Source organism: Marmota flaviventris, chromosome 10 (genome assembly GCF_047511675.1).
Source record: "Marmota flaviventris isolate mMarFla1 chromosome 10, mMarFla1.hap1, whole genome shotgun sequence".
NCBI lineage: Eukaryota > Metazoa > Chordata > Mammalia > Rodentia > Sciuridae > Marmota > Marmota flaviventris.
The window spans coordinates 7359321-7384752 of NC_092507.1; the positions used below are offsets into that span (position 1 = coordinate 7359321).

At 54.5% G+C, this 25432-nt stretch overlaps 1 protein-coding gene across 1 annotated transcript; it reads right to left on the bottom strand.

Annotated features, from left to right (window-relative positions):
- Window positions 1-245: 245 nt before the first annotated feature.
- Window positions 246-24036, bottom strand: Ciroz (ciliated left-right organizer protein containing ZP-N domains). Its single transcript, XM_071618540.1, is given in 15 exon segments — window positions 246-315; window positions 317-341; window positions 373-1092; window positions 1241-1328; window positions 1771-1961; window positions 4798-4921; window positions 5167-5363; window positions 6978-7062; window positions 7568-7705; window positions 8242-8280; window positions 12637-12780; window positions 14546-14670; window positions 17055-17174; window positions 20168-20268; window positions 24011-24036. Coding segments are annotated over 15 exon segments (2193 nt in total).
- Between the last annotated feature and the right edge of the window lie 1396 nt (window positions 24037-25432).

The following is a 25432-nucleotide window of genomic DNA, read 5'->3' on the forward strand; positions in this document are numbered from 1 at the left end:
CAGGGAGCCTGCACCTGGCCTCACTGTCGCACCCCTTTAACCGCAAGAGCAAGCATAGAAACGGGTTTGGGCCAGGAGAGCCCAGGAGAGGCCCAGGGCCTTGTCCTGCACTCAGCTGCCCTTCCCCCTGGGAGGACCAAGCAGACTGGAGGTGGCCCAAACAGTCCTCACACCCCATTGCACCCCCTTCTTGGGGCCTCCCAAGACTCACCCCTAGCATCTCCAAGGAGGCCCGCCCGGGGCTCTCAGAGAGCCCTCCCCACATGCCAAAGTCCAGGAGTCCCGTGACTCTCAGGGCTGGTGGCCAGTGTGGGCTGTCGGCTCCCGCTGCAGCGAGGCCCCTGGATTGGCAGAGAAAGGGTTTCCAGGCTCAAGCGCGGGGGGGTGACGTGGTTTCCGCAGGAGCCCGAAGGCTCAGGGTTTGCAGAGGCGAAGGGCTGGGCGTGTGTGCAGCCCCTGACCCACGCCAGCTCACGGGCCACTTGGGGGTTGACTCCAGGTCTGGGGCTCTCACTGCAGGCTCCTCAGAGGAAGAGGCCAGAGGACTCCCCACAAGAGCTGTCAGCGGGGCTGTTGGGTCCACTTCATGCCCCTTAGAGGACTCAGGTTCTGAGGCCTCCAGAGGGTCCCTGGTGGCTGTCTGCTGCTCTCTTGGGGTGGTGAAGATGGCATCCATCCCCAGAAGGGAGGTTAGTCCCTGCCTCTCCATGTCCTGACTTGGTTCTGGGGATAATGGGCCCAGGTTCCCTCCGGCCCCCTCCTGGGAGAGGCCACGGCCACTCTGGGGTGGTTCTTTGGACCCTGTTACAGAGGACATTTCCTTGAGGGAAAAGCGGGAAACCAACGTCTCTTCAGCCAGCCTGGCCTCCAAGTGCCTCGTCAAAGGCTGGAGCGCTCTGCTGGCCTGGGTAGGCTCCCCCGGGAGGGGCTCTGATGAAGCCACATCCCCTCCTAGCAGGAGGGGACTTCCCAATGGCTGGGTGGGGTCCTGCTTAGGCCTCGTAGGTCCTGGATCTTCAGTGACAGATTGTTCTGAGCCGGGGGACACTTTGGGTGGGTCGGACCTCCCAGGAGGCCATCGAGGAGAGACTGCTGAGGACAAAGTCATGTCAGAACTGGGAAGACTGGGCCTGAGGGCCCTGGGACAGCCAGGACAGCCCCCTGGGCCCTGAGGAGACTGTGGCTGAAGTCGGGAGAGGTGACTGGGCTCCCCCCAGGGGAACTTGGGGGCCATGCTGACCTTGCCTTGCTCTGGGGAGAGGTGAGGCGGTGGACGCCCAGCTTCCTCCTGCAGGTCTGGCTGTGTGCAGGATCAGTCCAGGGTCCTCCTAAGTATGAGAAACAAAACCAAGTGGCCCTGGCCGCCCGTGGGTTCACCCAGAGAAGGCCCTGTGCGAGCAGTGACCTCGGGCTGGCTTTCCAGGCCTGGCTCCCGGGCTCCCGCCACAAGGCCTTTGGGGGTGCCTCAGTTTCCCTCCCCTCACTTGTGGCGACAGCTGCTGATCCTACCTGCCCCCACCTTTTGCCATGTCTCAAGGCACAGGGAGCTGAGCCAGGCAGGACAGACAGGAGCCTCCCCATGCAGGGAGCTCTCAGGGACCCTGGCTTGTCCGGGTAACTTTCCGAGTTTGACGTGACGTAGCTAGGGGTCAGAGTGGGCCACTCCTTGGAAGAACCACAGGGAAAGAGAGACCTCAAGCCCAGCAGGGCTCACCAAGGTCTCAAGCCTCAGGAGGAAGTTGTGGGCAGAGGACACAGCCGTGGACTCACCTTGGCCAGCTCTCCAGAAGACCAGTGCACAGGCCCCTGCAAAGGCCACTCCTGGGCAGCAGGTCCTGCACCCTGGAACGGGGAGGAGGCAGCCGACGGCACTCTTGCTGGAGGGGTGTCCAGTCCTGGGGATGGGGAGGATGGAGGAGACCTCGGCGGAGCTGTTGAGGCAGCCAACTCTGTTCCTGAACCTTCCAGAGAGGAGGCAGGGGTCGGCCTTCCTCCTAAGGGGGCAGAATCCCCCTGAAACCCTGCTGTAGGACCAGGAGCAACCCCTTTTCCAGGGGTGGAGGAGCAAAAGCTTGGGAGGGCAGCTTCAAGCCTGAGTTCGGAGGGTCTTCTGCCGAGTTTCCCAGACCTCCGAGCTGGAGAGGCTGCGGGGGCCTCAAGACACATTTTTACACTTAAAACCCAGAAATTTAGGTTTCTGCAAAGACCATCTGGTCCCGACTCACTGCCCCAGCTGGAACACCACAAGCCCGTTTCATCTTGGAGCCATTTCCTAGTTTGAGGTCCAATACATCAGTCCAACCCCAGGGACCAAATAGATCTGGGCAGCTCTCCCTGCCCAGCCACCCTCAGGCTGGACACCACTGAGGTTTGGGGTTAGATCTTTCTTTGTTGTGTGTGGGAAGGGCGTCACCCCTGGCCTCTGCCCATTCAATGCCTGTAGCATCCTCTGCATTGTGACAAACATAAATGTCTGGACATTGCTCATTGTCCCCCGAGAGGCCAAAACTACCCGCTGTGAGAACACCCGGGTTACAGCCTACAAATAGCAGCCCCGGAGCCCTTGGACAGGCTTGATCTCGACTGCAGGGATTTTAAAATATTTTTTAAATTAACCGACAACTACTTGAGAACAAGTTGTAGGTAACCAGTTTCTCACGGGAAATCAGAAGACTGGGCCACACTGGCCTGCCTTGGCACCAAGCAAAAGCCCACAAGCCAGGCAGGGGCTCTGGCAAGCCAGGCCAGGTCTGGCAGCTGCCGGTTCTCAGGGGCTCCCACCACTCCCCACGAGCTCTGTACTTGACCTTGCCACCTTATCACCCCCCACCTGGGCCCTGGGTGTCTTCACCTGCACTCATTTACATGCCTCCCTCACCCCTAGAGGCACTTCCATCCGGACCCGTTTTAAACTGTGAATGCAACTAGAGGTAAGTGGCCCCCTCCCCAGGTCTTTCTTCTGGGCTGAAGCTCTTCTCCATTCCTCCCTCTGTTTCTAACAGCCGCCATCTGAAGCAATTAGGATGCATCCTATAAGTTCTAACCGCTTGGGGGGGGGGGCGGGGGGGCAGGAGGGAGATAAAAAAGAACTCTGTAACCACAGAGCTATCCACTCATTAGTCACATATTTACAAAAGGGGAAAAAAATGTTCTTTGTCTAAAACATTTTGTAAAAAGTCCTAGTGAAAATTCGGTCCAAGCAGCACTTATCAAGTGCTTATCAAGGGCAAAGAGGTACAATAAAGGTTGTGAAGAATAAAAACTGCATAAGACAGTCCTTGATCTCCAGGCATTCCGACTAGAGGGAGAGACAGGAGCATGCACCGCGAACTATAATAAGAACAGAAAGGCCTAGAAGCTTCAGGGGAGGTACAGGGAAGGTGTTCTGGGAACTGGGGAGCGGGGAGATTCATTCCGACTGCTGATATTAAATTAATAAAATGAGAGAGAGAACATCCTTTCCCCGTGTAAATCTTTCCAGGGAGGCCCAAAACTTTTCTTAAAATGTTTTTTATTGCTATTGCTATTTTTGAATTTTGAATTTTCTTCATTATCTCCCTACTTGCTCTTCAAAGCCCAGGATAAAAATTATCTCATCGTTGGCGCCTCCCCCGGAGTCCACCTGCCCTCCATTGGAATCCCTGGACATTTCTTATCTCCCCTTCCAGTCTGGACACTGATGGAGAACGAGGACCCAATCTGGTGGCCTCTGAGGCCTGAGCCTCATGTGGCAAATGCTTAGTGAATACTTATTGGCTAAAGTTCTAGCTCTCCCTTTCCAAAATCAATGTCACCGCTGCAGGAAACCGTTCAAATAAAAACAGCCGAAATGTGTAAAAACTTTCAAGAAATATTTCCATTTTTAGCAGACGGTTAGAACTCACCCACCCCCACCCCCCATCCTGCCTTTTTCTTTGTTTCTAATTCTGAATTTGGGGCTAGATGTGGTAGGCAGTCCCCCTTTTAATCTTTAAATATAGTTCTGAATATAATTACATTTTTATGCAGCACCGAAACATCATATCCTGGTAACTGGCATTCTTGCGCTATTAACATCTGAATTAAATCTCCCTCGCGTCTGTCTTCTATTGAGGACAGTTAGGAAGTTTAAGATGAAAGTGATCGACATCATTTGTGAATTATGTGTATTTCCTTCTGCTGTATTTGAATGGGTTTTGCTCCTGGTGGTTTTGCATGTGGGAATACCAGGTTGTCTGGTAGCTGCGCTTTCACCGAAAACCCCTTTCAAGACGCAGCGTCCCGGTGTCGAGCACACACACCGTGTTTAGAGGGAGGTCTCCTCGGGTTAAGAAATGAGTTGCGACGCGTATGGCTGTTTGCCAAGGAGCCTGATCTACTAAGTGACCTGAGGAACGGGAACCCACACGAGCTGGCTGAATAGATCCAAGGACGATGGCTCGTCCAGTGTGGGGCGGTCTGGTAAGCCAAGCCACCTCCCGACAGGCGCCTGTGTTCTCGTTCTCCAGGTGAGAAAACTGGGGCTGAACGGATTAAGTAACTCACTGAGGTTCTGCTGTTTGGGAAGTTGATGGGCCCCTGCCCCTGCCTCCTCCAGCCCCCATCCCAGATGGACTCCAGAGCCAGGGACCTGGTGACTACTTATCCCCACACCACTCCTGTCCTCATGCCAGTTCCAGCTAGCTGACCTCTGCAGCCCAGAGCTGTAACAGTGTCACAGGAAAAGAAGAATGGGGCTGGGGGAAGAGGATGCATGTGGCAAGTGTCTGTCACCAGCAGGCACACTGGCATGGCCCCTGGCTACTGTCCCTCACTCACCCATGCACTGGAAGACGTTCTCCGCTGTCCAGAGGACCGGGGCAGTCACCTCGGCAAATTCCAGGTTCAGGTCCACCTTATAGAAAGCTTGTGTCCCTGGGGCTCCTCGGGCCTGCTGGCATGGCTGTGGGACCAGGAGGAATTAGGGCATGTGACAGGGGTACAGTCAGAATCCTCTGGCTCTCCTCCCCCATGGCCACCTCAGCAAGGGTGCTGGCCCTGGGGGTGGGGGAGGCTAAGTGGTGAAGTCCTTTCCACGCTGGACCCACAGATCTGCTCTCCAAGTTTCTGACTCCTCATGGTGTCAGTAGCTCAAAGAAGGGTCTCAGAAGGGGCAGGTCAGTGACACCTCCGGGAGGTGTCACTGACCTGGACTTGGAGCAGCGTGGCTGCCGGGATGCTGACCATCACGAAATCCCTGCTCTCAGTCACCGTGAAGGTGTCAGACTGGTGGACTCGGAGGAGTTTCAAGTTCAGGCTGTCCTCGATGCGGGAACCTCTCTTGACCAGACCCAGCCTCTGCTTGGGGATGTGAACGGAGACGTCTGTCTCTGGCTGGGATGAAACTGGGACAGGAAGGACACAGGCAAGCACATGGGCATGAGGGTGGGCACATAGGTCCCAGGCTCCCTGGCTCTGGAGTCAAATGCCTTCCCTCAAGGACAACAGCCGGGGAGCCATGCCAGTGGCCAGCACTGCACACTAGTGGGGTTGGTGACAGTGTTCCCCAAACCCCCAGGGGACTCAAGTCATTCCAGAAGACCCATGAGAAAGCAGACTCTAGGAACAGGGCTGCCTCTAGGAAGCTGCCGGAATATCTCTGCCAATTCCGCCTTCAGCTTCGGGGACCCAGCCTGGAGGGCCTTCTAGCATCAAAGCCGCTCTTAGGACGCACAGCTCACATCAGTTGTTTACACTTTAGCAAGAGTTTCCTCGCGTCAGCTCTCTCACGGGTCCATTTTAAGCTGGCTCGGCAGCAGCTAAATGAAAGCATTTGTCTCCAAATAAAAGGATTTCAAATATCACAGAGCCGTGGACGGCAACGACTGAGAGCCTGACAAGGCCATCCCCAAAGCCCAGAATGCCCCAGAGCCCGGAGCCTGAGACCTAGTCAGTGATAAAATTCTGTAGAGTGTGAGTGTTAGTCATCACTGATCTGCCCACGCGGGATGAAGCCTTTGATCCACCTGCCTTTGCATGTGGACTTCCTCAGAATTTAAGCTCCCCGGAGGTGAGAAGTGGTCCTCCGCCTCCTGGCCCCTGTGTGTCACATAAGGCACTCCTAACTGCGGCAGCCCAAGCTGAACAAAATTGTTCTCCTGCGCTAGGTCTAGATCAGGCTCCCACTGCCACTGAATCACGACCCTGAGGAATCTGATGAAGGCTGCAGACCTCTCCCATCTTGTCCTCGGGGCCCCTGGAGCCCATCGTGGGAGGCTCCTGGGAGCTCCTAGACCTCAGTCCGCCGCCTTCCGAAGACATTCTATTTCGTCCACACCATGTGCCACCCAGACCGGAGTCTTCCTCAATGCCTCCTTCTGGCTCTAGAATGGGGGTTGAGGGACCCTCTCCCACCATCAGGAACCCACCTTTATTCCAGACCTCGATAGCCAATATCCCACTAAAGGATGGCAACCAGAACCCAGGACAGGATCCCAGGTTCCTGCCCTGGGTGGCATGTGGACCCACTGGCTGGCATTGCCGTCAGGGGAGCCAGTGCGTCCCCCCACATCGTGCCTACTGCATGCCACACTTCCTTGCAAGGGACCTGCAAAGCCTACAGGTGCAGGGTCTGGGTTGCAGGATCCCAAGTGGCCCCCATCCCGTCCCCTGTGCCAGCTCATCTACCCCTGGCCCTGTCCTCTTCCCCAGAGTTCCCCCAACTACCCATTCTCCTCAACCTCTAGCGACTGTGTCTCCCTGGTCAGATGGTTTCTGAGTGTGTCCTGTTCCTCCAGACCCCCTCCCTGGCTGCTGCCTTTCCGAGGGGAGTTGGTGGCTTGCGTACCCACGCCTTCCAGCAAGAGCAAACTTCTCTTTGTCCCAAGCATTTCAGAAGTGCGTGGCCAAGGTTGGGACTAAGAAGAGAGGAGGTAGAGTGGGAGACAGGGAAATGAGGTGTGTTGGGGGATAGAAGGGGAGTCAGAGAGGTGGCCCTTCAGGGTGCTCCTGAGTCTTACCCACTGGGCAAGCGGCCTCTAAGGAGTAGGCATAGTGACCGCTCACCAGCCAGAGTGGCAGTACCTCCAAGGAGGTGTTCAGCACCTGGGGAGACAGAAGGGTCCTCCCTGTGGCCTCTAAAACGTCTCCTTCCAGAGGCCAACTCTCTCCATACCCCCCACCTTCCAACTAGTCTTGGACTAAGCCCCCAGGAGTTACAGAGCCCAGGTCAGGGACCATTGCTCCATTGCAACCAGGAAATATTATTTAGCCGGGATATTTTTAGCAGGAAGCGAGCTCGGAGCAAATGTCATGTGAGCCGTCTTCTCTTACACGGCAACTTTGGGCTATTTAAAGAGATGGTAATTACACTCCTGCCACCATGATCAGGACGCACTGAATACATGATTGCAGGAGCCCCTCATCTGCCGAGTCGAGCACTTTACACTAATGGGGCCCAATTTTCAAAGCTGCCTGCCTAAATCTGTCCAGTCTCGCAGGTGGACATTTGAATTGGCACCGGAGGAGTGGCAAAGTGCTCATCTGGGTGCCACACTGCTGAGGCCCCCACCCTAGCAGGGCCTGGCAGGGCCTGTTGCCCACCACTGACCTCCTGCCTCTGAAGAACATCTTGTCTTGGGCTTTGGATGGTGACTGAGGTAGCATTGATGTCCACATACAATCCCATCAAGTTGGCATCCTCCAGGGAAGCCACCAACTCCCCTCGAAGAGACAGCAGCCAGGGGGTCTGGAGGAACAGGACACACTCACAAACCATCTGACCAGGGAGACACAGTCGCTACAGGTTGAGGAGAATGGGTAGTTGGGGGAGGACTCCAGGCAGGGCACACGTGTTCTCTGAATTTTCAAAGGGATGTGAAGTGGATGGAGAAGGGCCCTGGCCCCTGAGAGGCTGTAGAAACCCCTGGGACCAGCAGAAGGCGAGGTGTGGTACAGAAACCCAGGGTCTTGCTAAGGCACTACCTCCTCCCCTAGAAACTGCAGAGAGAATCTCAGCAGGGAAGGACCCCAGAGGCCTCCAACCCAGCCTCCCACCCTGAGCTGGGTCCCCTCCTCCAGTTTCCTCCCAGATGCCTCCGGCCTCTGCCTGGAGGGCACCAGAGGAAGCTTAGAGTTTCTGCTTCCAAGACCCAGGCCCAGAAGGGTGGGTGATGCCCACGGGGACTCTCACAGGACAATGGAAGTCCAAACCTCCTGCCTTAGAGCATCCCTGAGCACAGGGCCTGGAAGAACCTTCCAGAAGCTCACGCCTGCCTCACCTACCTGTCCACTGTTGCTCCTCAGAGGCAAGGGCCGGGAGACCTGCAGAACAGAGAGGAAGCAACACCTCCTGGCAAGTGGCTAGCAAAGGGGAGCAAGCGAACTGTCCTCCCTTGCTCAGAGCACTGGCGATTACCCCAGCAGGAGGCCAGCAAGAGAGCCAGGCGGGAGGCTGTTTGCTCATTAAGACAAGAAAATCATTTATGTTCTGGGACTCGAGTGTCAACAGACCCAGGGAAATGTTGCAGCCTCAGCTGCTGCCCGGGGCTGAGCCAGGGGGGCAGCTGGGGCGCCAGGCGCAGCTGGCGAGGCCCAGAGTGGCTGTGCGGGTCCAGACACTGCTGTTCAGAGCCAGCTCTCCTGCAGGGCTGTCCTCAGGACCCCGCCAGGTCGTCCTCCCTCCTCCTGCTCCAGAGTTCACCTACTGTTTCCTGACCCTGTTGCTTTCCAGGTGGGATCCAATAAGCAAAGGTAGATAGAGTGCTTCTAGGGCCAGAGTGGTCGGTCCTCACCAATGGCACCACACCAGGTCTCCTGGGACTGAGTGTCCCCCAGTGTGGGACTTGCAGTGTTAAACCAGAACAGGCCCAGGCAAACTGGGAAAGTTGGTCTCATGTGGTGACATCACTCTCCCCTCTCCCAGGTGAGGACCAAGGTGATATGTGGGCAGAGGGTCTATCTGACCCCTGCTGCAAAACATGGCCTCCACCCAGCTGTCACCTCCTCTTTCTACATTCTCCAAAGCTCCCCTTGCCTCTGCAGCAGACCTGGGCAGGGAGGTCTGCGACCAGGAGAAAGTTACAGACCAGCAGATCATTTGAGCCCCTCCCCCCACCTCTACAAGCTGGGGACACTGAGGGCAAAGAGGACTGATTTGCCAGGACATCTCCCCACAGGGACAGAGAGGGGGTCCCAGGGGCAGAAAGGAGTGGCCAGAGGAGACCCCCAGCCACTTATAGTGCCCCAGCTCAGCTGCCCCCTGGACCAGAGAGCATCCACCCGGCTCAGCCAACAGGCTCAGGGCGGCCCACAGGGAACCCCTTGGGTGGACCCTGCAATTTCCTTGTCCTTGGAGGTGCCGGCTTCTCTTGGAGAGCGGAGGAGATGGATGGGGGAGAGGCTGCGGCTGGATGAGAGGGTTAGAGGATTCGGCATTTCCGGGTTAACCACCAAAGGGGCCCAGGTCCCCCTGCCTTCCCTCTACTGCGCCCTGCAGGAAGGCAGCGCACCCCTGGAGGCCGGGCTTGAAGAAAGAGGCAACAGTTCTGCTAAAAGAAGGAAGGGGAGATGCGATCACAGGCAAAACGCACCGTGCCCTTTAAGTTGCCGCGCACAGGCTATATTTAGGGCCCGCGGACATTCCGCAGGACCTCGGGCAGCCTTCACTGGGAGCAATCGCTAATCACTGCATTGAGTTTACGGGTGCCCCTGGGCACACTTAACCCAGGGCAATGAATAGTTATTGCGCGGCCTCCCGCTCGGGGCCTGTGGGCACACTTAAGCGAGCTGGCGGATCGCTGCGAGCAGGGCACGGCTCGGGTACACCCTTGGGCACCCTGCGCCATCAGCGGGGAGAGGCAAAGTATTAAATATCTATGTGCCCTGTGCCCACAGCTGCATTTAGCCAAGGGCAAGGCCGGTGAAACGGCTTTAATTAAAACTTAATGCAAGTTCAAGGTGCAGCCACGGAAGCGGCGGCTGCAGAAGTCACCAGGAATGAATCAGTCAATTCGATGAGGTTCTCGGATGGCGGAGGGGTAGCGGGGAGGGGGGCTGAAGCAGTGAAGACCCGTCTTCGGTCTCTGGTGTGCGTCCGCTTCTCTGCCACTCTGTGCAGGGAGGTGGGGACATGCAGGCTCCCACACCTCGCTGGGGCCTCTGGGCTTCAGCGGCAGGTTCTTAGAGACACTGTAGGCGCCGGACCGCGAGGAGCTCCTGCGCTTCTCTGCAATTCGGCCCAGTGTCTGTGACACCGGCAACACCGTCCCCCTGGCGGCAGCTCCCAAAATTACAGGCCCAGTGCACAGGAAGGAGTGACCATCCCCAGAATGTCAGGCAAACTGGTGCCCCGCGGCAAAGCCGAGAGCTCCCAGAACGAGGCTTTGTGATTCTTTGGAGCACCACAGGAGGCTTGGGGTGGCCGCAAGGAGCCGTTAAAAGTGCTCCGGTTGTGGCTCAGTGGTAGAGCGCTTGCCTAGCACCTGTGAGGCACTGGATTCAATTCTCAGCATGGCTTATATAAATAAAGTAAAGGTCAATTGACAACTAAGCAATGTCTTTTTAAAAAAATGCAGGTGAGGGCTGGGGTTGTGGCTCAGCGGTAGAGTGCTCTCCTAGCCCGTGCAAGGCGCTGGGTTCCATCCTCAGCACCACATAAAAATAAATAAATAAAATAAAGATATTGTGTCCAACTACAACCAAAAAAAAAAAGAATGAAATAAAAAAAAATGCAGGTGAGCCAGGTGCAGTGGCGCATGCTTGTAAGCCCAGCAGCTCAAGAGGCTGAGGCAGGAGGATCCCAAGTTCAAAGCCAGTCTCAGCAACTTAGTGAGGCCCTAAGCAACCCAGTGAGACCCTGTCTTTAAATAAAATATATATGTAAAAAAAAGACTGGGGATGTGGCTCAGTGGCCAAGCACCCTGGGTTCAATCCCCGGTATAAAAAAAAAAAAAAAAAAAAAAATCCAGGGCTCAGCTCTTCCGAGCCATAGTTCCCTGGGCTCTTCCAGGCACAGCATCCTTGTTTTAAAAACCAGACCCGATGAGATTAAAACTGTATGCTTCCTGAGGCGTCTAGGTACTATTCAAATCTGCTCCTTTAGCACCAGTGCAGTGTCCAGCATATAGTGGGCGATTCATAAATGCTTATTGAATGGATAATGGTTGTTTTTAGCAGCTTTTCACTCCAACCTTCTCCTCTCACTTCTTCCTTTCTCTTTCCTCCCTTCCCTAACCCTAACCCTAACCCTAACCCTCTCCGCCTTCCTTCCTGATACCCTAAGGCCAAAATCAGCATTTTGTTTGGGCTACACATTATTTACAAAATTAAAGGCAATTTGGTTTTCAGTGCTAGGGATCAAACCCATGTAAAAAGCAACTGCTCTACCACCAAACTACACCCCAAGCCCCAAACCAACTGTTTTTTCTTTTCTTTCTATTTTGGGGGACGGGGGTATTGAGATATATATATATATAAACTCTGGCAGATGAGCCAGGAGTTGAGTGTCAGCTGCTCCTTGCGGGGGCCAGGGTTGGAGGCTGTGCTTGCTGCAGCTTGCCATGGCCCCCACTGCACTGCCCAGTTGGGAGCACAGCTCCGCCACTTACCAGCTGCAGGACTCAGGCAAGTCTAATCTCCGCTCAGTCCTCACATCTGTAGAGTGGGTGTGACAGCACACCACCTAGGAAGCTACTGCAGGTGAGAGGGGCTGACGCTGGCAGGGAGTGGGGTGTGGAAGTGTCTGCTGGGTAAACGAAGGCAAGCTCAAGTCCTGACCGCCCCCCCACCGGAGTCCAGCACATACTTCTGCTGCTGGTTTGGCCCCTGTGGACTTGTGTTTGCAACTCTTTGCCTCCCACCCAAGTCTCCCAGGGCTAGAGAGAAACCCGACTTCAAGAAACGCACAGGCAGTGAAGTTGCTCACGGCTCTTGGGACAAGCGCCATTCCCTGATCTTTCAAATGGAGGCATTACACCTGAAAGAGAACCCACCCTCCAGTGCTGGGGATTAAACCAGTCCTCAGGCAAGTTAAGTAAACTCTACCACTGAGCTACAGCCCAGCCCTGAGGTCTAAAATTCCCTGATATGACCCAGGTTAAAAAGAAGTATTCTAAACTGGGTGCAGTGGCACCTGCCTGTAATCCCAGAAACCTGGGAGGCTGAGGCAGGAGGATCTCAAGTTTGAGGCCAGCCTCGGCAACTTAGTGAGATCCTGTCTCAAACTAAAAGGGGCTGGGGATGTGATTCAGTGATAGAGTATTTGCCTAGCATGTGCAAAAACCCTAGGTTCAATCCCCAGAACTCAAAGGGGGCGGGGGGGGGAGGAGCATCTTTCCAGCAACTTCTCTCAATACAGAGAGTAAGACACAACATACTTTTGCTGCTTTGGCTCCCTCATGCCAGCGTCAATGGGAAACTGAGAAAGCCCATTCAGAGACCGTTAACACCCTCCCCGCACGCTCTCATCCCATCTCATTCCTTATTGCTCAGACAAAAGCCCAGTGGATCAGGCACCCAGCCAGGACCTGCGCACATCTCCAAGGACGATGCCACCCTGCATCTCCAGCTGCCACTGCTGCCCAGTCTGTCCTGAGGCTCAGGAGCCACGGCCCTCTGACTGGGCCTTGGAGAGAAGCCCAGCCTGTGATGGTCCCCTCCCAGGCTCTCTAAACCCATTACCTGAATAAACGTGGGGCCGCAGTGGACGCTCTGTTGGCTCAGCCCTGACACGACCACTGGACACTTCATTATGTAGCTGTCACTCCACTTCGACCCTTTCACCCCTTTTTGAAATATTCTGATTTCCAACCTGTAATTTGCTTTCTGGAAGTGGGGCGAATGCACATGTTCAAATGAAAGAAGAAAATAGAGTTAATAGGCCCCAAGCCCAGATCAGCGGCCACTCACAGCGAACATGGCTAACACGAGCCCAACTGCCTGGACGCTGGGGGGACTCAGGGAAAAGGGACAGAAGCAAGACCAAGGCCACCAGGGACTGGGAACCTGGGTCCAGTGTCTGGGCCCCAGCAGTGGCACAACCCCACCAGGAAGCCCTTGGGGCTGGGGATGGTTGTGGGTTTCATGAAGTCACCCTTGGTCAGACAGACAGGGGTCTTCACCTACATGTGTCTTCACAGGTGACAAACACATGCTCGTACCCTGGCTCCCTTGACCCTCCCCCATGTCTCACAAGGGACTTTCTCATTCCCATCTTACAGACGAGGTCACTGAGGCTTAGTGGAGGAGAGTGACCAAGGGAAAGGCAGGGGGCCATCCCCGCAGCTGGACACAAGATCTGGTGCCCTTGCTCCGCACCCTCTGTGTTGGGCCCCCCGGGGTGCCAGGCTGACCCCCACCAGCCTTAGGAAGAAGCCACGTCTGAGCTCTGCAGGGGCCTGAGGTGGCATGTGCTGGGGTGGGTCAGGGGCTGTGGAAGGGGAGGGGACATAGCAGGAAGAGGATTGGTAAGGCCGTTCCTGAAGTCCTCCCCTACAAGGGGCCTCAGTCCCTTGGGAAAATCCCTGGGCTTGGCCAGCAAGGGAGGAAGACAGACAGAGGAGATGGGGGAGGAGAAGAAGAAAGGAAAAATACGAGGGTCCCAGGGCGGTCTGCACCCATGGGAACGGGGTGGGGGGCAGGGAGGAGTTAAGTGACTGGGGTGCCGCACCCCCACTCCCGGCCATCTGCCGCAATCAGGTCATGCCTCACCCTCCGGCCTGTAGTTGACCCTCCCACCCCACACTCCAGCTCCGACTGCCCCATCTGAGCCTCCTGGGGCCCAAGCTCCTGCACATGGGGGGGGGGGCAGGGGACAAATACAGAAAACAAAGACGCCTTATTTTTTGCAAAACTGACAGAATCCCACGGTCTCGTGAGCACCTTCAGGGCCTGTGCAAGTGAGCCTGGCCCACCAGCCTCTGCAACGCCTTAGCACCGTGTGTTCACATCATTAAGCACTTATTGAGTGCCTACTGGGCCAGGACCTGAGGCAAGCACTGGGGGAGTGGCTCCCCTCCCCTCAGAGAGTCCAGCCTAGTCTGGGTGAGCAGGGTGTAGTTATCAGGGTGGCAGTTCAGTGACAGAACAGTTCTGTCACACGGAGGAGGGACGGTGGGCCGCTGCCTGGGAGGTGGCTTCTAACCTGGGTGGAGGCAGCGCGTGGTGGTTGCTGTCTATGCCACACACCAGTCTGGGGAGTGCAGCTGCCTCCTGGTGTCCTCCCTCACCCTCTGCTCTACTCCTTACAGCCGCCAGCAGGTTCCTGTTCAAAACGGTGCTGTCCCCCCTCTGCTCAGACCTCTCCATCTTTCAATCAGCAGCTCTGCAGAGGCCTGAGCCTCTGCTCTCCCGCAGTCTGTTTCTACAGAGGAAAAATGCCACAGGGTCCCCTTACTTGACATCTGGGCTCGGGTTTAGTTCCTTTTGTCTCCCAGAACGGTGTCTCTTCCCAAGAGACGTCACCAAGTCTCCCTGAAGGCTGGGGTGCGGCTCAGTGGCACAGCCCTTGCCTAGCCTGTGGGGGCTGCTGGCTTCCCTCCCGGGCAGCCCTGCAGAAATAAATAAACAAACAGATCTTTCCCAAACCCACCTCCTTCCGCACGGAGCAGGCCGAGTACTGAGCTCGGAAAACAAAGTCGCCACCAGAAGCGGGGTGCAGAGAGTAGCCGCATTTAACCAAAAGAGAATCCTGGCGGTCGGGGGTCCTCCAGCTGCCTGCGGAGAGAAAGGAACATGGGTGTGGGTGGAGCCTGCTTCTCTGGAAGGTCAGGAGCATCGACCAGACAGGGACCAGAGGGCTGTTCTACCTGGAGTGGACGGAATGCAGGACCCAGGTCCCGGGAAGGTGAACACCTACAGGAAAGCATGGTGCCACCCTCAAAATATCCAGACTTGGCCGGTCTCCCACCCCTGGGCCCAGTCTGGGGAGTGCAGCTGCCTTTCTCCTGGCGTCCTCCCTCACCCCCTGCTCTACTCCCTACAGCCGCCAGCAGACTGTCAAGACCTTCCTCTGTCAGACCTCTCCATTTTTCAGCCAGGAGCCCCATGTGAGGTGCCCCTGGCCTCTCTGGCCTCTTCTCTCACTTCTGTGCAACTCCCTCCCTCTGTTCCTGCCACATCTCCCAGTTGTTTCTCAAGCATCCCAGGCACACTCCTGCCTCAGGGCCTTTGCACAGCCGTGCCCTCTGCCTGGAACTCTTCTAAATGTCTGCACAGCTCACTTTACCTCCTTCAAGTCCGTACAAAAGTCACCTTCTCAGTGAAGCTCACCCTGACCCTCTAATCCAGCCTGTTCTACTTCCTGTCTCCTGTCTGCGCCACTTATCATCTCCTCACCTACTGTCTAAATGTCTTGGGATCACAGTGACTGCTCATGGCCCTCCACTCAAAAAAAAAAGGGGGGGTGGATCTCCTTGGGTAGAGGAATGAGGGCGGGCGTTCTACCCTCTTCCCTGGATTTCCTCTAGTTTCCATAATCGTACTGCTTTTGTCCTGGTGTTTTAAAAGGTCCTCGACTCAGCCGAGCCGTCGAGGGGAGAGGAGAGCACCTTGGGGAGAACAGCCCTTTGTGCGGAGAGCCTCTCTGGTGACGCTTTCCTTTTAAAAGCGCAGCTTCCACCGCTATCTTTAGCAAGAGATCCAGGCCCTGAGCAGGCGGAGGGAGGCTCTGGAAGGCAGATCGCTGGGGAAATAAAGTGTCTCCGCCTGGATGTGCAAATTGACCTGGATGCTTTAGTTTTGCATTCACGTTTGCACTTTGTAAATATTTGCCTGGCATCCCGCTGATCACACCTGCCTGCTGTCCCCTCAAGTTTATGGAAGGCAGCAGGCACCGTCATTTCTGCATCCCACCTGGCGCTGCTGGGCTGCCGCTGGAAATAAAAACTCTCCGCCGAAAGCCACAGGTGTCTCTGACAGCGCCTAAAACTAATGGCCTGTGGCTGGCCGCTGTGACTAATTCTCTGACTATTGACTTTATGATTTTACGCTTAAAACTTCTTTATAATAACACACAGAAATGTTTAATGGGCTCTATCCAGAGCCATAAAAATTACTTATTGAACAAGCGTTTTAAAACTATTAATCTATTGTTTTCCATTAATAATGGCTCTCCAAAGAACAGGCGACAGCTTAATGTATCCACAGCATTTCTCCTGGAAAAGTGGCCTTTTAATACCAAAGCCGCTCCCAAGACTCGTGGGCTGGTGGCCATCGGGCAGCCAACCCTCCCAGGACAGATTTAGGCCACACCAATTCCACAGGGTGTTTGAAGAATTTCTGGAATGAACAGGGCCCCTGGGAGTTTTCCCTAAATTTTGGGAGTGATGGGAAAGCCCCTCTCCTCAATGGCTCCCTTTTTGTGCAAAAGAGAGGGGGATTCTGAGGACTCACTTTTCAGCCCCTGAGATGGAAAGCACAGCAGGAAATGGGCTACTGGCACATCTCTCTATTCTTGTTCCTTCCAGAAGTTTCCAGAAGGTCCCAGGTAATCTCCTTATGGTCCTCACCCCCATTCCCATTTTTTTCTGTTGGCAAGCTCATGGCAAAAGGGTCTCTGAAAGTAATGCCTTGCCTTTGGTTTTGGCTATTTTAGGTGCACTACTCGCCCACCAAGTATGAGATGGCTTCCAGTGGGTAAGAACTGCCCTGTTAGAATCACATCCTTTTCTTTTCCGGGGCAGTTTGGGTCTTGGAGCATAGGGTGGGCACTTCTTCCCAGTTTGGGGCTGTTTGTTCATCCATCTTGCAAATGTCCTCAGCACAGGCAGCTCCCACTCTCCTGAAGCTGCAGCTACTCACAAGGGGCAAGTGAGCTGCACCTCCTTCTGCTGGGGTCCCAGCAAGGGGCACGTGAGCAATGCGGAGGATGGTTCTAGAGCTGAGCACAAACAGGCCAAGATGGCAACAGCAGGGGAGGGGGCTGCTTCAGAGACAGGAAGGCCCTGGGGAGGGGCATTTCAGCTGATTTGAGTGACAGCAGAAAAGGAGAGGAAGGTTCCAGGTGGAGGAAGGTTCCAGGTGGAGAAAGGCAGCGCCAAAGCCCTGGGTGAGGCACGTGTGGGTCTCTTCCCCAGCCACGGCCCTGCCCAGCCCCTTACCTGGCAAGTGCAGGATTCTGCCCAGCCACCGCCTCAAGCCCTGCACGTGGCTGCTTGGGATCTGCAGGGTCATGTAGTCTGAGAAGCACTCCACCTCGGCTGTCAGACAAGGAGATAATTCTGGGAGGGAAGGCAGGAAGGGAGGGAGGACCCTTTACCAGGCAAAGGTTGAGTTCACAGAACATCCAAGAAGAATGAACTTTAGGGTAAGACTTCTCAGATTTCTGTCTGCCTCACAAATCATCTGGGCACTTGTTAAACACAGATTCAGCAGGTCTGAGGCAGGGCTTGCGGCCCAGCAGCTCTAAGGAGCCCCAGGTGACACCGCCGGTGCTGCTTGTCCAGAGATCACACCTTGAGGAGCAAGTTTCCAGAGCTCATTAAATCTAACCACTGTGTTTCACAGGCGGCAATGTGACTTAACGGTAAGAGTGTGGACACTGCAGTCAGAGCACCTGGGCTCGAATCCCACCTGCTCTGTGTGGGCCTCTTGCTTAGTCTCATTTTCTTCCCATGAATTAACAGCATGATGATGGTGGTGATGGTGGTGATGGTAATGGTGGTGAAGATGGTAGTGATGGTGATGGTGGTGATGGTGCTAGTGATGGTGATGGCAATGGTAATGGTGGTGATAGTGGTAGTGATGGTGATGGTGGTGATGGTGATAGTGATGATGGTAGAGATAGTGGTGGTTTCTGACGGTAGTGGTATTGATGATGATGGTGGTTGTGATGGGGGTGAGGATGATGACGGGAGTAGGGATGATGATGGGGATGATGGTGGTAATGATGATAGTGGTGATGGTGGTGGTGGTAGTTGTGGTGGTGAAGATGGGAAGATGGTGGTAGTGGTGGTAGTGGGGATGGTGATGATGATTGTGGTGGTAATGATTGGTGATGGTAGTGGTAATGGTAATGGTGGTGATGGTGGTAGTGATGGTGATGGTAATGGTAATGGTAATGGTAGTGATGGTGGTAGTGATGATGGTGGAGGTGGTGATGGTGGTAGTGATGGTGATGGTAATGGTGATGGTGGTAGTGATGGTGATGATGGTGATGGTGATGGTGGTGGTGATGGTGGTAGTGATGGTGATGATGGTGATGGTGATGGTGGTGATGGTGGTGGTGATGGTGGTGATGGTAATGGTAGTGATGGTGCTAGTGATGGTAATGGTAATGGTAATGGTAGTGATGGTGGTAGTGATGATGATGGAGGTGGTGATGGTGATGATGGTGATGATGGTGGTGGTGATGGTGATAGTGATGGTGGTAGAGATGGTGATGGTGATGATGGTAGTGGTATTAATGGTGGTGGTTGTGATGGGGGTGAGGATGATGATGAGGATGGTGGTGGTAATGATGATAGTGGTGATGGTGGTGGTGATAGTTGTGGTGGTGAAGATGGTGGTAGTGGCGGTGGTGGGGATGGTGATGATGATTGTGGTGGTAATGATTGGTGGTGGTAGTGGTAGGGATGGGGGTGGTGATGGTGTGATAATGATGGTAGTGGTGGTGTTGGTGTTGGTCGTGGTGGAATGGACAGTCTGGCCACAGGAAGTGGAATCTTATTGGATGTGATGCATTTCCCCAAGAAGAGCCCTGCCTGGGCCTCCCTCATGGTGAAGACTGGACAGAGGGCTTAAATTAAATGCACTCTAGACGTGAACAATCAGACGGGAAGATGGGAAAATTTTTATCTCCTGGGCTGATTTTTTCTCAACAGAGACATATAAGCTGTCAGAAAGACACAAGGTTCCTGGGCCTTGGAGTTGGACTATCAGGGCCCTAGCCACGTGACCTGGAACAAGTCATTTAACCTCCCTGAGACCCCATTTCCTTTTCTGCAAAATGGACACATGTGCAAGGAAGAATTATGCTTGGGTCATGGAAAAGTCTGGCCCTTTGCCACCCTTGTCCCTCCCCCAGCACCTGGGAAGGAAATTCTGAGCCCTCTGAATGTTCCACTTAACCAGAATAACTTTGTTTACCTGGAGGCAGTGGGCCATTCTGGAAAGCTATGCTAGCCACGTGATCTCTACGGGACCTTTGTCAGTGTGGTCTTAGCTCAGTCTCTTGAGGGCTAGAAACAAGGTGAGCCATGCAGCTCTGCCTACTAACTGATCCCAGCAAAATTTCTGGATACCAAGGCTCAGCTGCACTTCCCTGGTTGGCACGCTCTGTATGGTCACACATTGCTGCTAGAAGTCAGTGCTGACCTCCCATATCCACTGGGGAAGGACACCTAGAACTTGCTCCTGGGTCTCTCCCCGTGCACTGTCCCTGAGTCCTTTAATCTGAGTCCTTTCACTGAAATGAACCATAAGCATGAGTATAACTGCTGTTCTGAAATCTGTGTGTCCTTCTAGAGAATTAATAAACCCAAAGGTGGTCTAAGGACTTAAAGTTAGTGTCAGAAGCAAGGGGGATCTTGGGATGCCTGAATCTTATAGTACAATGATAACTCCTCTCTCAAAGATGAAATGATTTGACAAATGGAAAAGCCGTAGCACAGGGCCTGCCCCAGAATAAAAGTCCTACAAATGTGTGTGGCATCACAGTGTCCTGTTTGCTGAACGGGCTAAGGGCAGAGACCTGGGATTCAACTGCCTGTGTTGAAGTCCTGGCTCTACCTCTAATGGGACCATGGACAAGTCACTCACTCCTGTGGACCTCAGCTGCTGGTCACACTGCTGTAAGGATGAATGGACAGACACAAATCCCCCAAGCCAGGCCAGCTGCGACACCATGCTATATGCTGGTTTGTATTAAAGAAACAAGCACTAGAGGTGGTGGGGGGGTGGGGGCGCTAGGAAGCGATAGTGGTCAAATTACATCATTACGTACGACTATAGTGCACCAAAATGTGGAGGAAAAAAAAGAAGCAAGCCCTGAACTCTGAGTCAGAGGATGCCAGGCCCAGCCTTAGTCCTGGCACCAGTGAGCGGGGGACTCCAGCACTTGGCCTCTGCTTCCTTGTTGGGTGAATGCAAGACTCAAAGGGCTCTCTTACTCCCAGTTCCCCAGCAGGTGTCACGTCATGCCCAGGCTGCTTATCAGTCTGTGCCCCTGGGAGATGCCCCAGCCCGATTCCAACACCAAGCATGACCGAGTTACCTGTGGAAACTTCAAGTGCAGGGCGTGGCCTGTCCCTGTTTGACCAGAAGGTGAGGATCTGTGGGAACACTGCAGGCTGAACACAGATGAGACAGATGGCCCTGCAGGGAAGAGGAGAGGGTGGGGGGAAGTGTGTAGCCAGGCTCTGCAGGTCTGCTGTCCTCAGTCGGTCAATTAAATTCAATCATATATATACGTACAATCAATAGATATAGATTGATTGATATAGATTGCATCTGGGAGGTTCAATCAGACTCCCCTCTCCCACTGTGAAAGAAACCAGTCCTGAATCTATTTGCAAAGTAATTTCAACATTCCTGATCTAATGTGTGTGTGTGTGTGTGTGTGTGTGTGTGTCTGTATGGTGTGTGCGCGATACTGGGGATGGAACCCAGGGCTTCGCCCATGCTAGGCAAGCACTCTACCACTGAGCTGTACTGCCAGTATTCTTAGATGATAATCAAGCTCTAAAGAAAACAAAACAGAGGGATGAGATACAGAAAGGCTGAGTTGGGGAGGAGGAAAAAGTAAAGGTCAGTATTAGACAAAAACTTTCAAGCCAGGCATGGTGGTGCACACCTGTAATCCCAGGAACTGGGGAGGCCGAGGGAGAAGGATTGCAAGTTTGAGGCCAGCATTCAGCAACCCTGTTTCAAAATTTAAAAATTAAAAAAGGATGGAGATATAGTTGAGTGGTAAAGCACCCCCTCATTTTAATCTCCAGGACCGGAAGGAAAAAAGCAAGACTAGAGATGCAGCTCAGTGGTAAAGGGACCTGGGTTCAATCCCCATATCAAGGAAGGAAGGGAGGGAGGGAGGGAAGGAGGGAAGGAGGGAAGGGAGGGAAGGAGGGAAGGAGGGAAGGGAGGGAAGGAAGGAAGGGAAGGAGGGAAGGGAGGGAAGGAAGGAAGGGAGGGAGGAAGGGAGGGAAGGAGGGAGGGAGGGAGGAGGGAAGGAGGGAAGGGAGGGAGGAAGGGAGGGAAGGAGGGAGGGAGGGAGGGAGGGAGGAGGGAAGGAGGGAAGGGAGGGAGGGAGGAGGGAAGGAGGGAAGGGAGGGAGGGAGGAGGGAAGGAGGGAAGGAGGGAAGGGAGGGAGGGAGGAGGGAAGGAGGGAAGGGAGGAAGGGAGGGAAGGAGGGAAGGGAGGGAAGGAGGGAAGGAGGGAGGGAAGGAAGGGAGGGAAGGAGGGAAGGGAGGGAGGGAGAAAGGGAGGGAGGGAGGGAGGGAGGAGGGAAGGGAGGGAGGGAGGGAGGAATAGTCCTGGAAGCTGGGACGGAAGGACTGCCAGCAACAGGGAGCACTGAGAAGACTTCTGCCTCCCAGGGGCAGTGAGGGGGTTCGAGCACTTTCAGAAACTGGGAGAGCCCTAAAGCTGATCACACCTCCAGCCTGTGCCCCAGCAATTCCACTCCAAGTGAAATGCAGGCCCAAGGGCACCGAGAGACAATACAAGAAGGTCCTGGGCCTCCTCGTTCACAGCAGCACTGTTATTTTCCAAAACGGAAAAACACCCAATAGAAGAATGGACACCTTGTGTCCACTCACCCACGGAACACTTGACTGCAAGGAAAGGAGTTGGCTACTCAACAAGAAGGATCTCAACTGCAATTTGCTCAGTGAACAAATCAGACCCAGAAGAGCGCATACTCTCTGGTTACATTATAGAAAGTTTAAAAGTACACAGAACTTTAGGTTTGGAAATCCAGATAGTGCTTCCTGTCAGGGAGGTAGACAGCAATACCAGAAGACTCAGAAGATGCCCTGAGTAGTAGGCATATGGCTGTTTGCTTTGGAATAATAAATTGAGATGTGCTCATGAACTGAAGGAAAAAATTCGAAATACTTTCAACTGGACAGGTGTGGTGCCACATGCCTATAATTCCAACCACTCAGGACACTGAGGCAGGAGGACGGCTAGTTCCAGGGCAGCCTGGGCAACTCAGTGTGACCCTGTCTCAAAATAAAATAAAAAGGGCTGAGGATGCCAGGCACGGTGGAGCACACCTGTAATCACAGCGGCTAGGGAGGCTGAGGTAGGAGAATCACAAGTTCAAGGCTAGCCTCAGCAACTTAGCAAGATCCTAAGCCCCTAAGCAAGACTCTGTCTGAAAACAAAAAAGTTAAAAGGGCCAGAAAGTAGCTCAGTGGTTAAGCACCCCTGGGTTCAATCCCTGGTACCAAAAAAAGGGGGGTAGCTCTGTGGTACAGTCCCCAGTACCCCCACACACACGTTTTTGTTTTCTTTTTAAATAATGTTGATACTAGTCTCTAGATTTTTTAAAAAAATATGTATTTACTTTCGGATGAAAACACAGTATCTTTACTTATTTTTGCCTGGTGCTGAGGGTCGAACCCAGTGCCTCACCACATGCAAGGCGAGCGCTTTACCACTGAGCCCCAGCCCTGGCCCCACAAATTGTGTTTTAAAAGGCAAGAAGAGACTCTGTGCTTCCACCCAAGGCTGATATCAATTCTGTGGTGGGATGAGGGCCAGGGATGAGGGCCAGCCCAGGCAGGTCAATCACCAAGGTCCCCAGAATGGGTTGGTAAAGAATGACGGGTCATGTCCCCAACCTGGAGCCCGGACTAAGCCCGCAGCCTTACAGTGGAGAGGAGCAGGAGGTCGCTCGCTCGGCCCCTGGACTCCATTTGGCGGCTCCCAAAGCAAGCAGGAGGACCGCCTGGGAGACCCCCCCCCAGCTGCGCCCCTGCTCCTCCCGCTCCCCTACTGGGTGCTGAACCCGCCCTACGCCCAGCTTCCTTTGGCTCCCAGCAGGGCGTCTCCTGATGATCATTTGATTAATTTGCAAAACTCTGACCAGGTTGGGACTGTTGGGTTTAAAGTAAGAATCTTCGAGAACAAGTAAATATGAAACTAGAGCAGGGGAAGGAACCTAGGAAAGGAGAAGTGCACTCAGCACTGTCCTGGCAGGGAATCCCCGCCGGTGCCGTCCGGAGAAGGACCCTTCTCAGCACTTGCTCCGGTTTCCCTCCCCGGGGCTCACAGGGGTTCTGCCCACGGGCTCCTGCAGGCCAGCTGAGGCTGCCTGAACTCGCCCTTCCCGCCTTGGGGTAGATGTGACACCTCACCCCCACCCCCAATCAGATTCCTAAGTTGGGCAGACGTGGGTGGGACCCTGGCACCCGGCCCAGGCCCCTCCTCACCCACCCACCACTCAGCTTCTCTGGCCTTCTTTGTCCCCAGACTTAGAAACCTCACAAAATGCTAAACAAAAGCCCCGCTGTGCAGGGCTCGAGGACAATAGCCAACTATTGTTGACAATCTTGACATTGGAGATGGTTCCAGGCTGGCTTCCCACTCCCAGAGGTTTAAAAGTATACCAGTGCATATCTATCAACCGGGCAAGGCCTGTGGTAAGGGAAATGAGACTTTCTCCTTATCCTTACGACTGGACAGCAAGGGACCAGGGCTCCTGTCGTTTGGAAACCCCTTGAAATTAGCGTCTCCCTGGAATTCTAATCTCTTCTAAGGACCCCTCAGGACAAAGAGTGTTCCGCTTCCTCCCAGCATTCTGGAAATCCTTTTTAGCATAGAATGACTCAAATTCCAGGACAAGGGATGACGTGGAACCTGGGAAAGGTGGAAGTGACTTCCGCCACACCTCCCCTGGGAGGGCCAGTCCCCGCCTACGCAAGGACCCAGTGGGGCCTCCCCCGCTTGACCCTTCAACCCTCTTAAGACACAGGTTTCAGGATTCTAGTGGGAAATATTTGGATTCTGCTCTAAGAAGCCTGGGGCTGCTCAGCACTCCCCTGGTCTCCCAAGTCCCACAGTGACCAGATAAGGCCCCTTTGGCAGGCCTGGCTGAGGGTTACTTACTTACCAGACAACTGCTGGGGACCCCCACATCCTCGGGCTTCCCAGGATCTCCTGCCCTGGAGGAATGTATCCACAGTTCCAAGCTCATAAATGAAAGGCCGGCCTGATCCCTTCCTCTCCACTCAGGGGTCACCCAGGTGCCAGAAAGCACAGGCAGGCTCTAGGCTTCTGAGCTCCCTCCCACCCACTGCCACCTGCTGGGAGGTCAATTTCTTTACCCCACCCCAAGCTCAAAGTAAAAAAAAAAAAAGGCAGATCTGAAGGGTAGAGCAGAGGGATCCACTGAGCGACCCTAGCCTGGCTGAGTGGAAAGGGCAGGGGTGACAGGGCCTCAGCCTTGGTGAAGAAGGCAGTCCATGGGGCCACAAGGGAAGAAACTGAGGAGCCTGGTTTTGCAGGAGGAGCCGGCATCTCTCTCTCTCTCTGCGGGGGGTGGAACCTAGGGCCTCACAGGTGCTGGGCAAGCGACAGAGCTATGGCCTCAGCCCCACTCATGTTCTCTTGCCCTGGCTTCCCAGAGACCCACCAGGGCCCTCCTGCAGAGGTCACAGGGAGCGGAGGGCAGCCACGTCCCTGAGCCCCATCCCTGGTGAGTTTCTGGAGAATGAATGGAGAACCTCTGAATGGACCAGTCGAGGGGGAGGAAGGAAAGGACACACTGCCTTGGGGCTCTGGAAGGCCCTCTCTAAGCTGCTGGGTTGAGAATGGTCTAGAAGGGGCAAAGGAAGAAGCAGGAAGAGCAGCCGTTCCAGAGGCAGGCGTCCCCCCCACACCAGGCCCTTCGGCCTCCCAGCCTCGCCTTGGCTGGAGTCTGCTCCCACCCCCTGCTCCTCCAGGCTCCAGCACTGACGTCATCACATGGCTGGAAGGCATCTTGTCAGATTTTAAAGATGATTAAGTGCCACAAAGCAGGCCACACATGGGGCTGGAGGAGAGTCAGGAGATCCAGCCGGCCCCAGTCCTTCAGCTCCCCAGCTGGGGAGGACCCCTCGCTGTCCTGTATGCTCCTTTCCACACGCCACGTCATCGGCTGAGCTGTGTCCCCCATGTTCACATTGAGGTCCTGACCCCCTGGCACTTTAGAATGTGACTATAACTAGAGAAAGGGTCTTTCAAGAGGTAACAGAGTCAGAATGAAGTCATTAGGGTGGCCCTAATCCAATCTGGTTGGTGTCAGAGGGATGACCAAGTCAGGGCCCAGGGAGAAGATAGATGCCATCTACAAGCCAGGGACAGAGGCCTCTGCAACTGACCCTGTGGACACTGATCCTGGACTTGCACATCCAGAAGAGACAACAGGCTGGCGCTGGACACCCAGTCTGTGTTACTTTGCTACGGCAGTCCTAGCAAACTAATGCACCTGTCAAATGCGGGCTTAGGACCCAATGGCTCCTAAAATCCCTTGCAAGGGAAAAAGAGTCTTGAT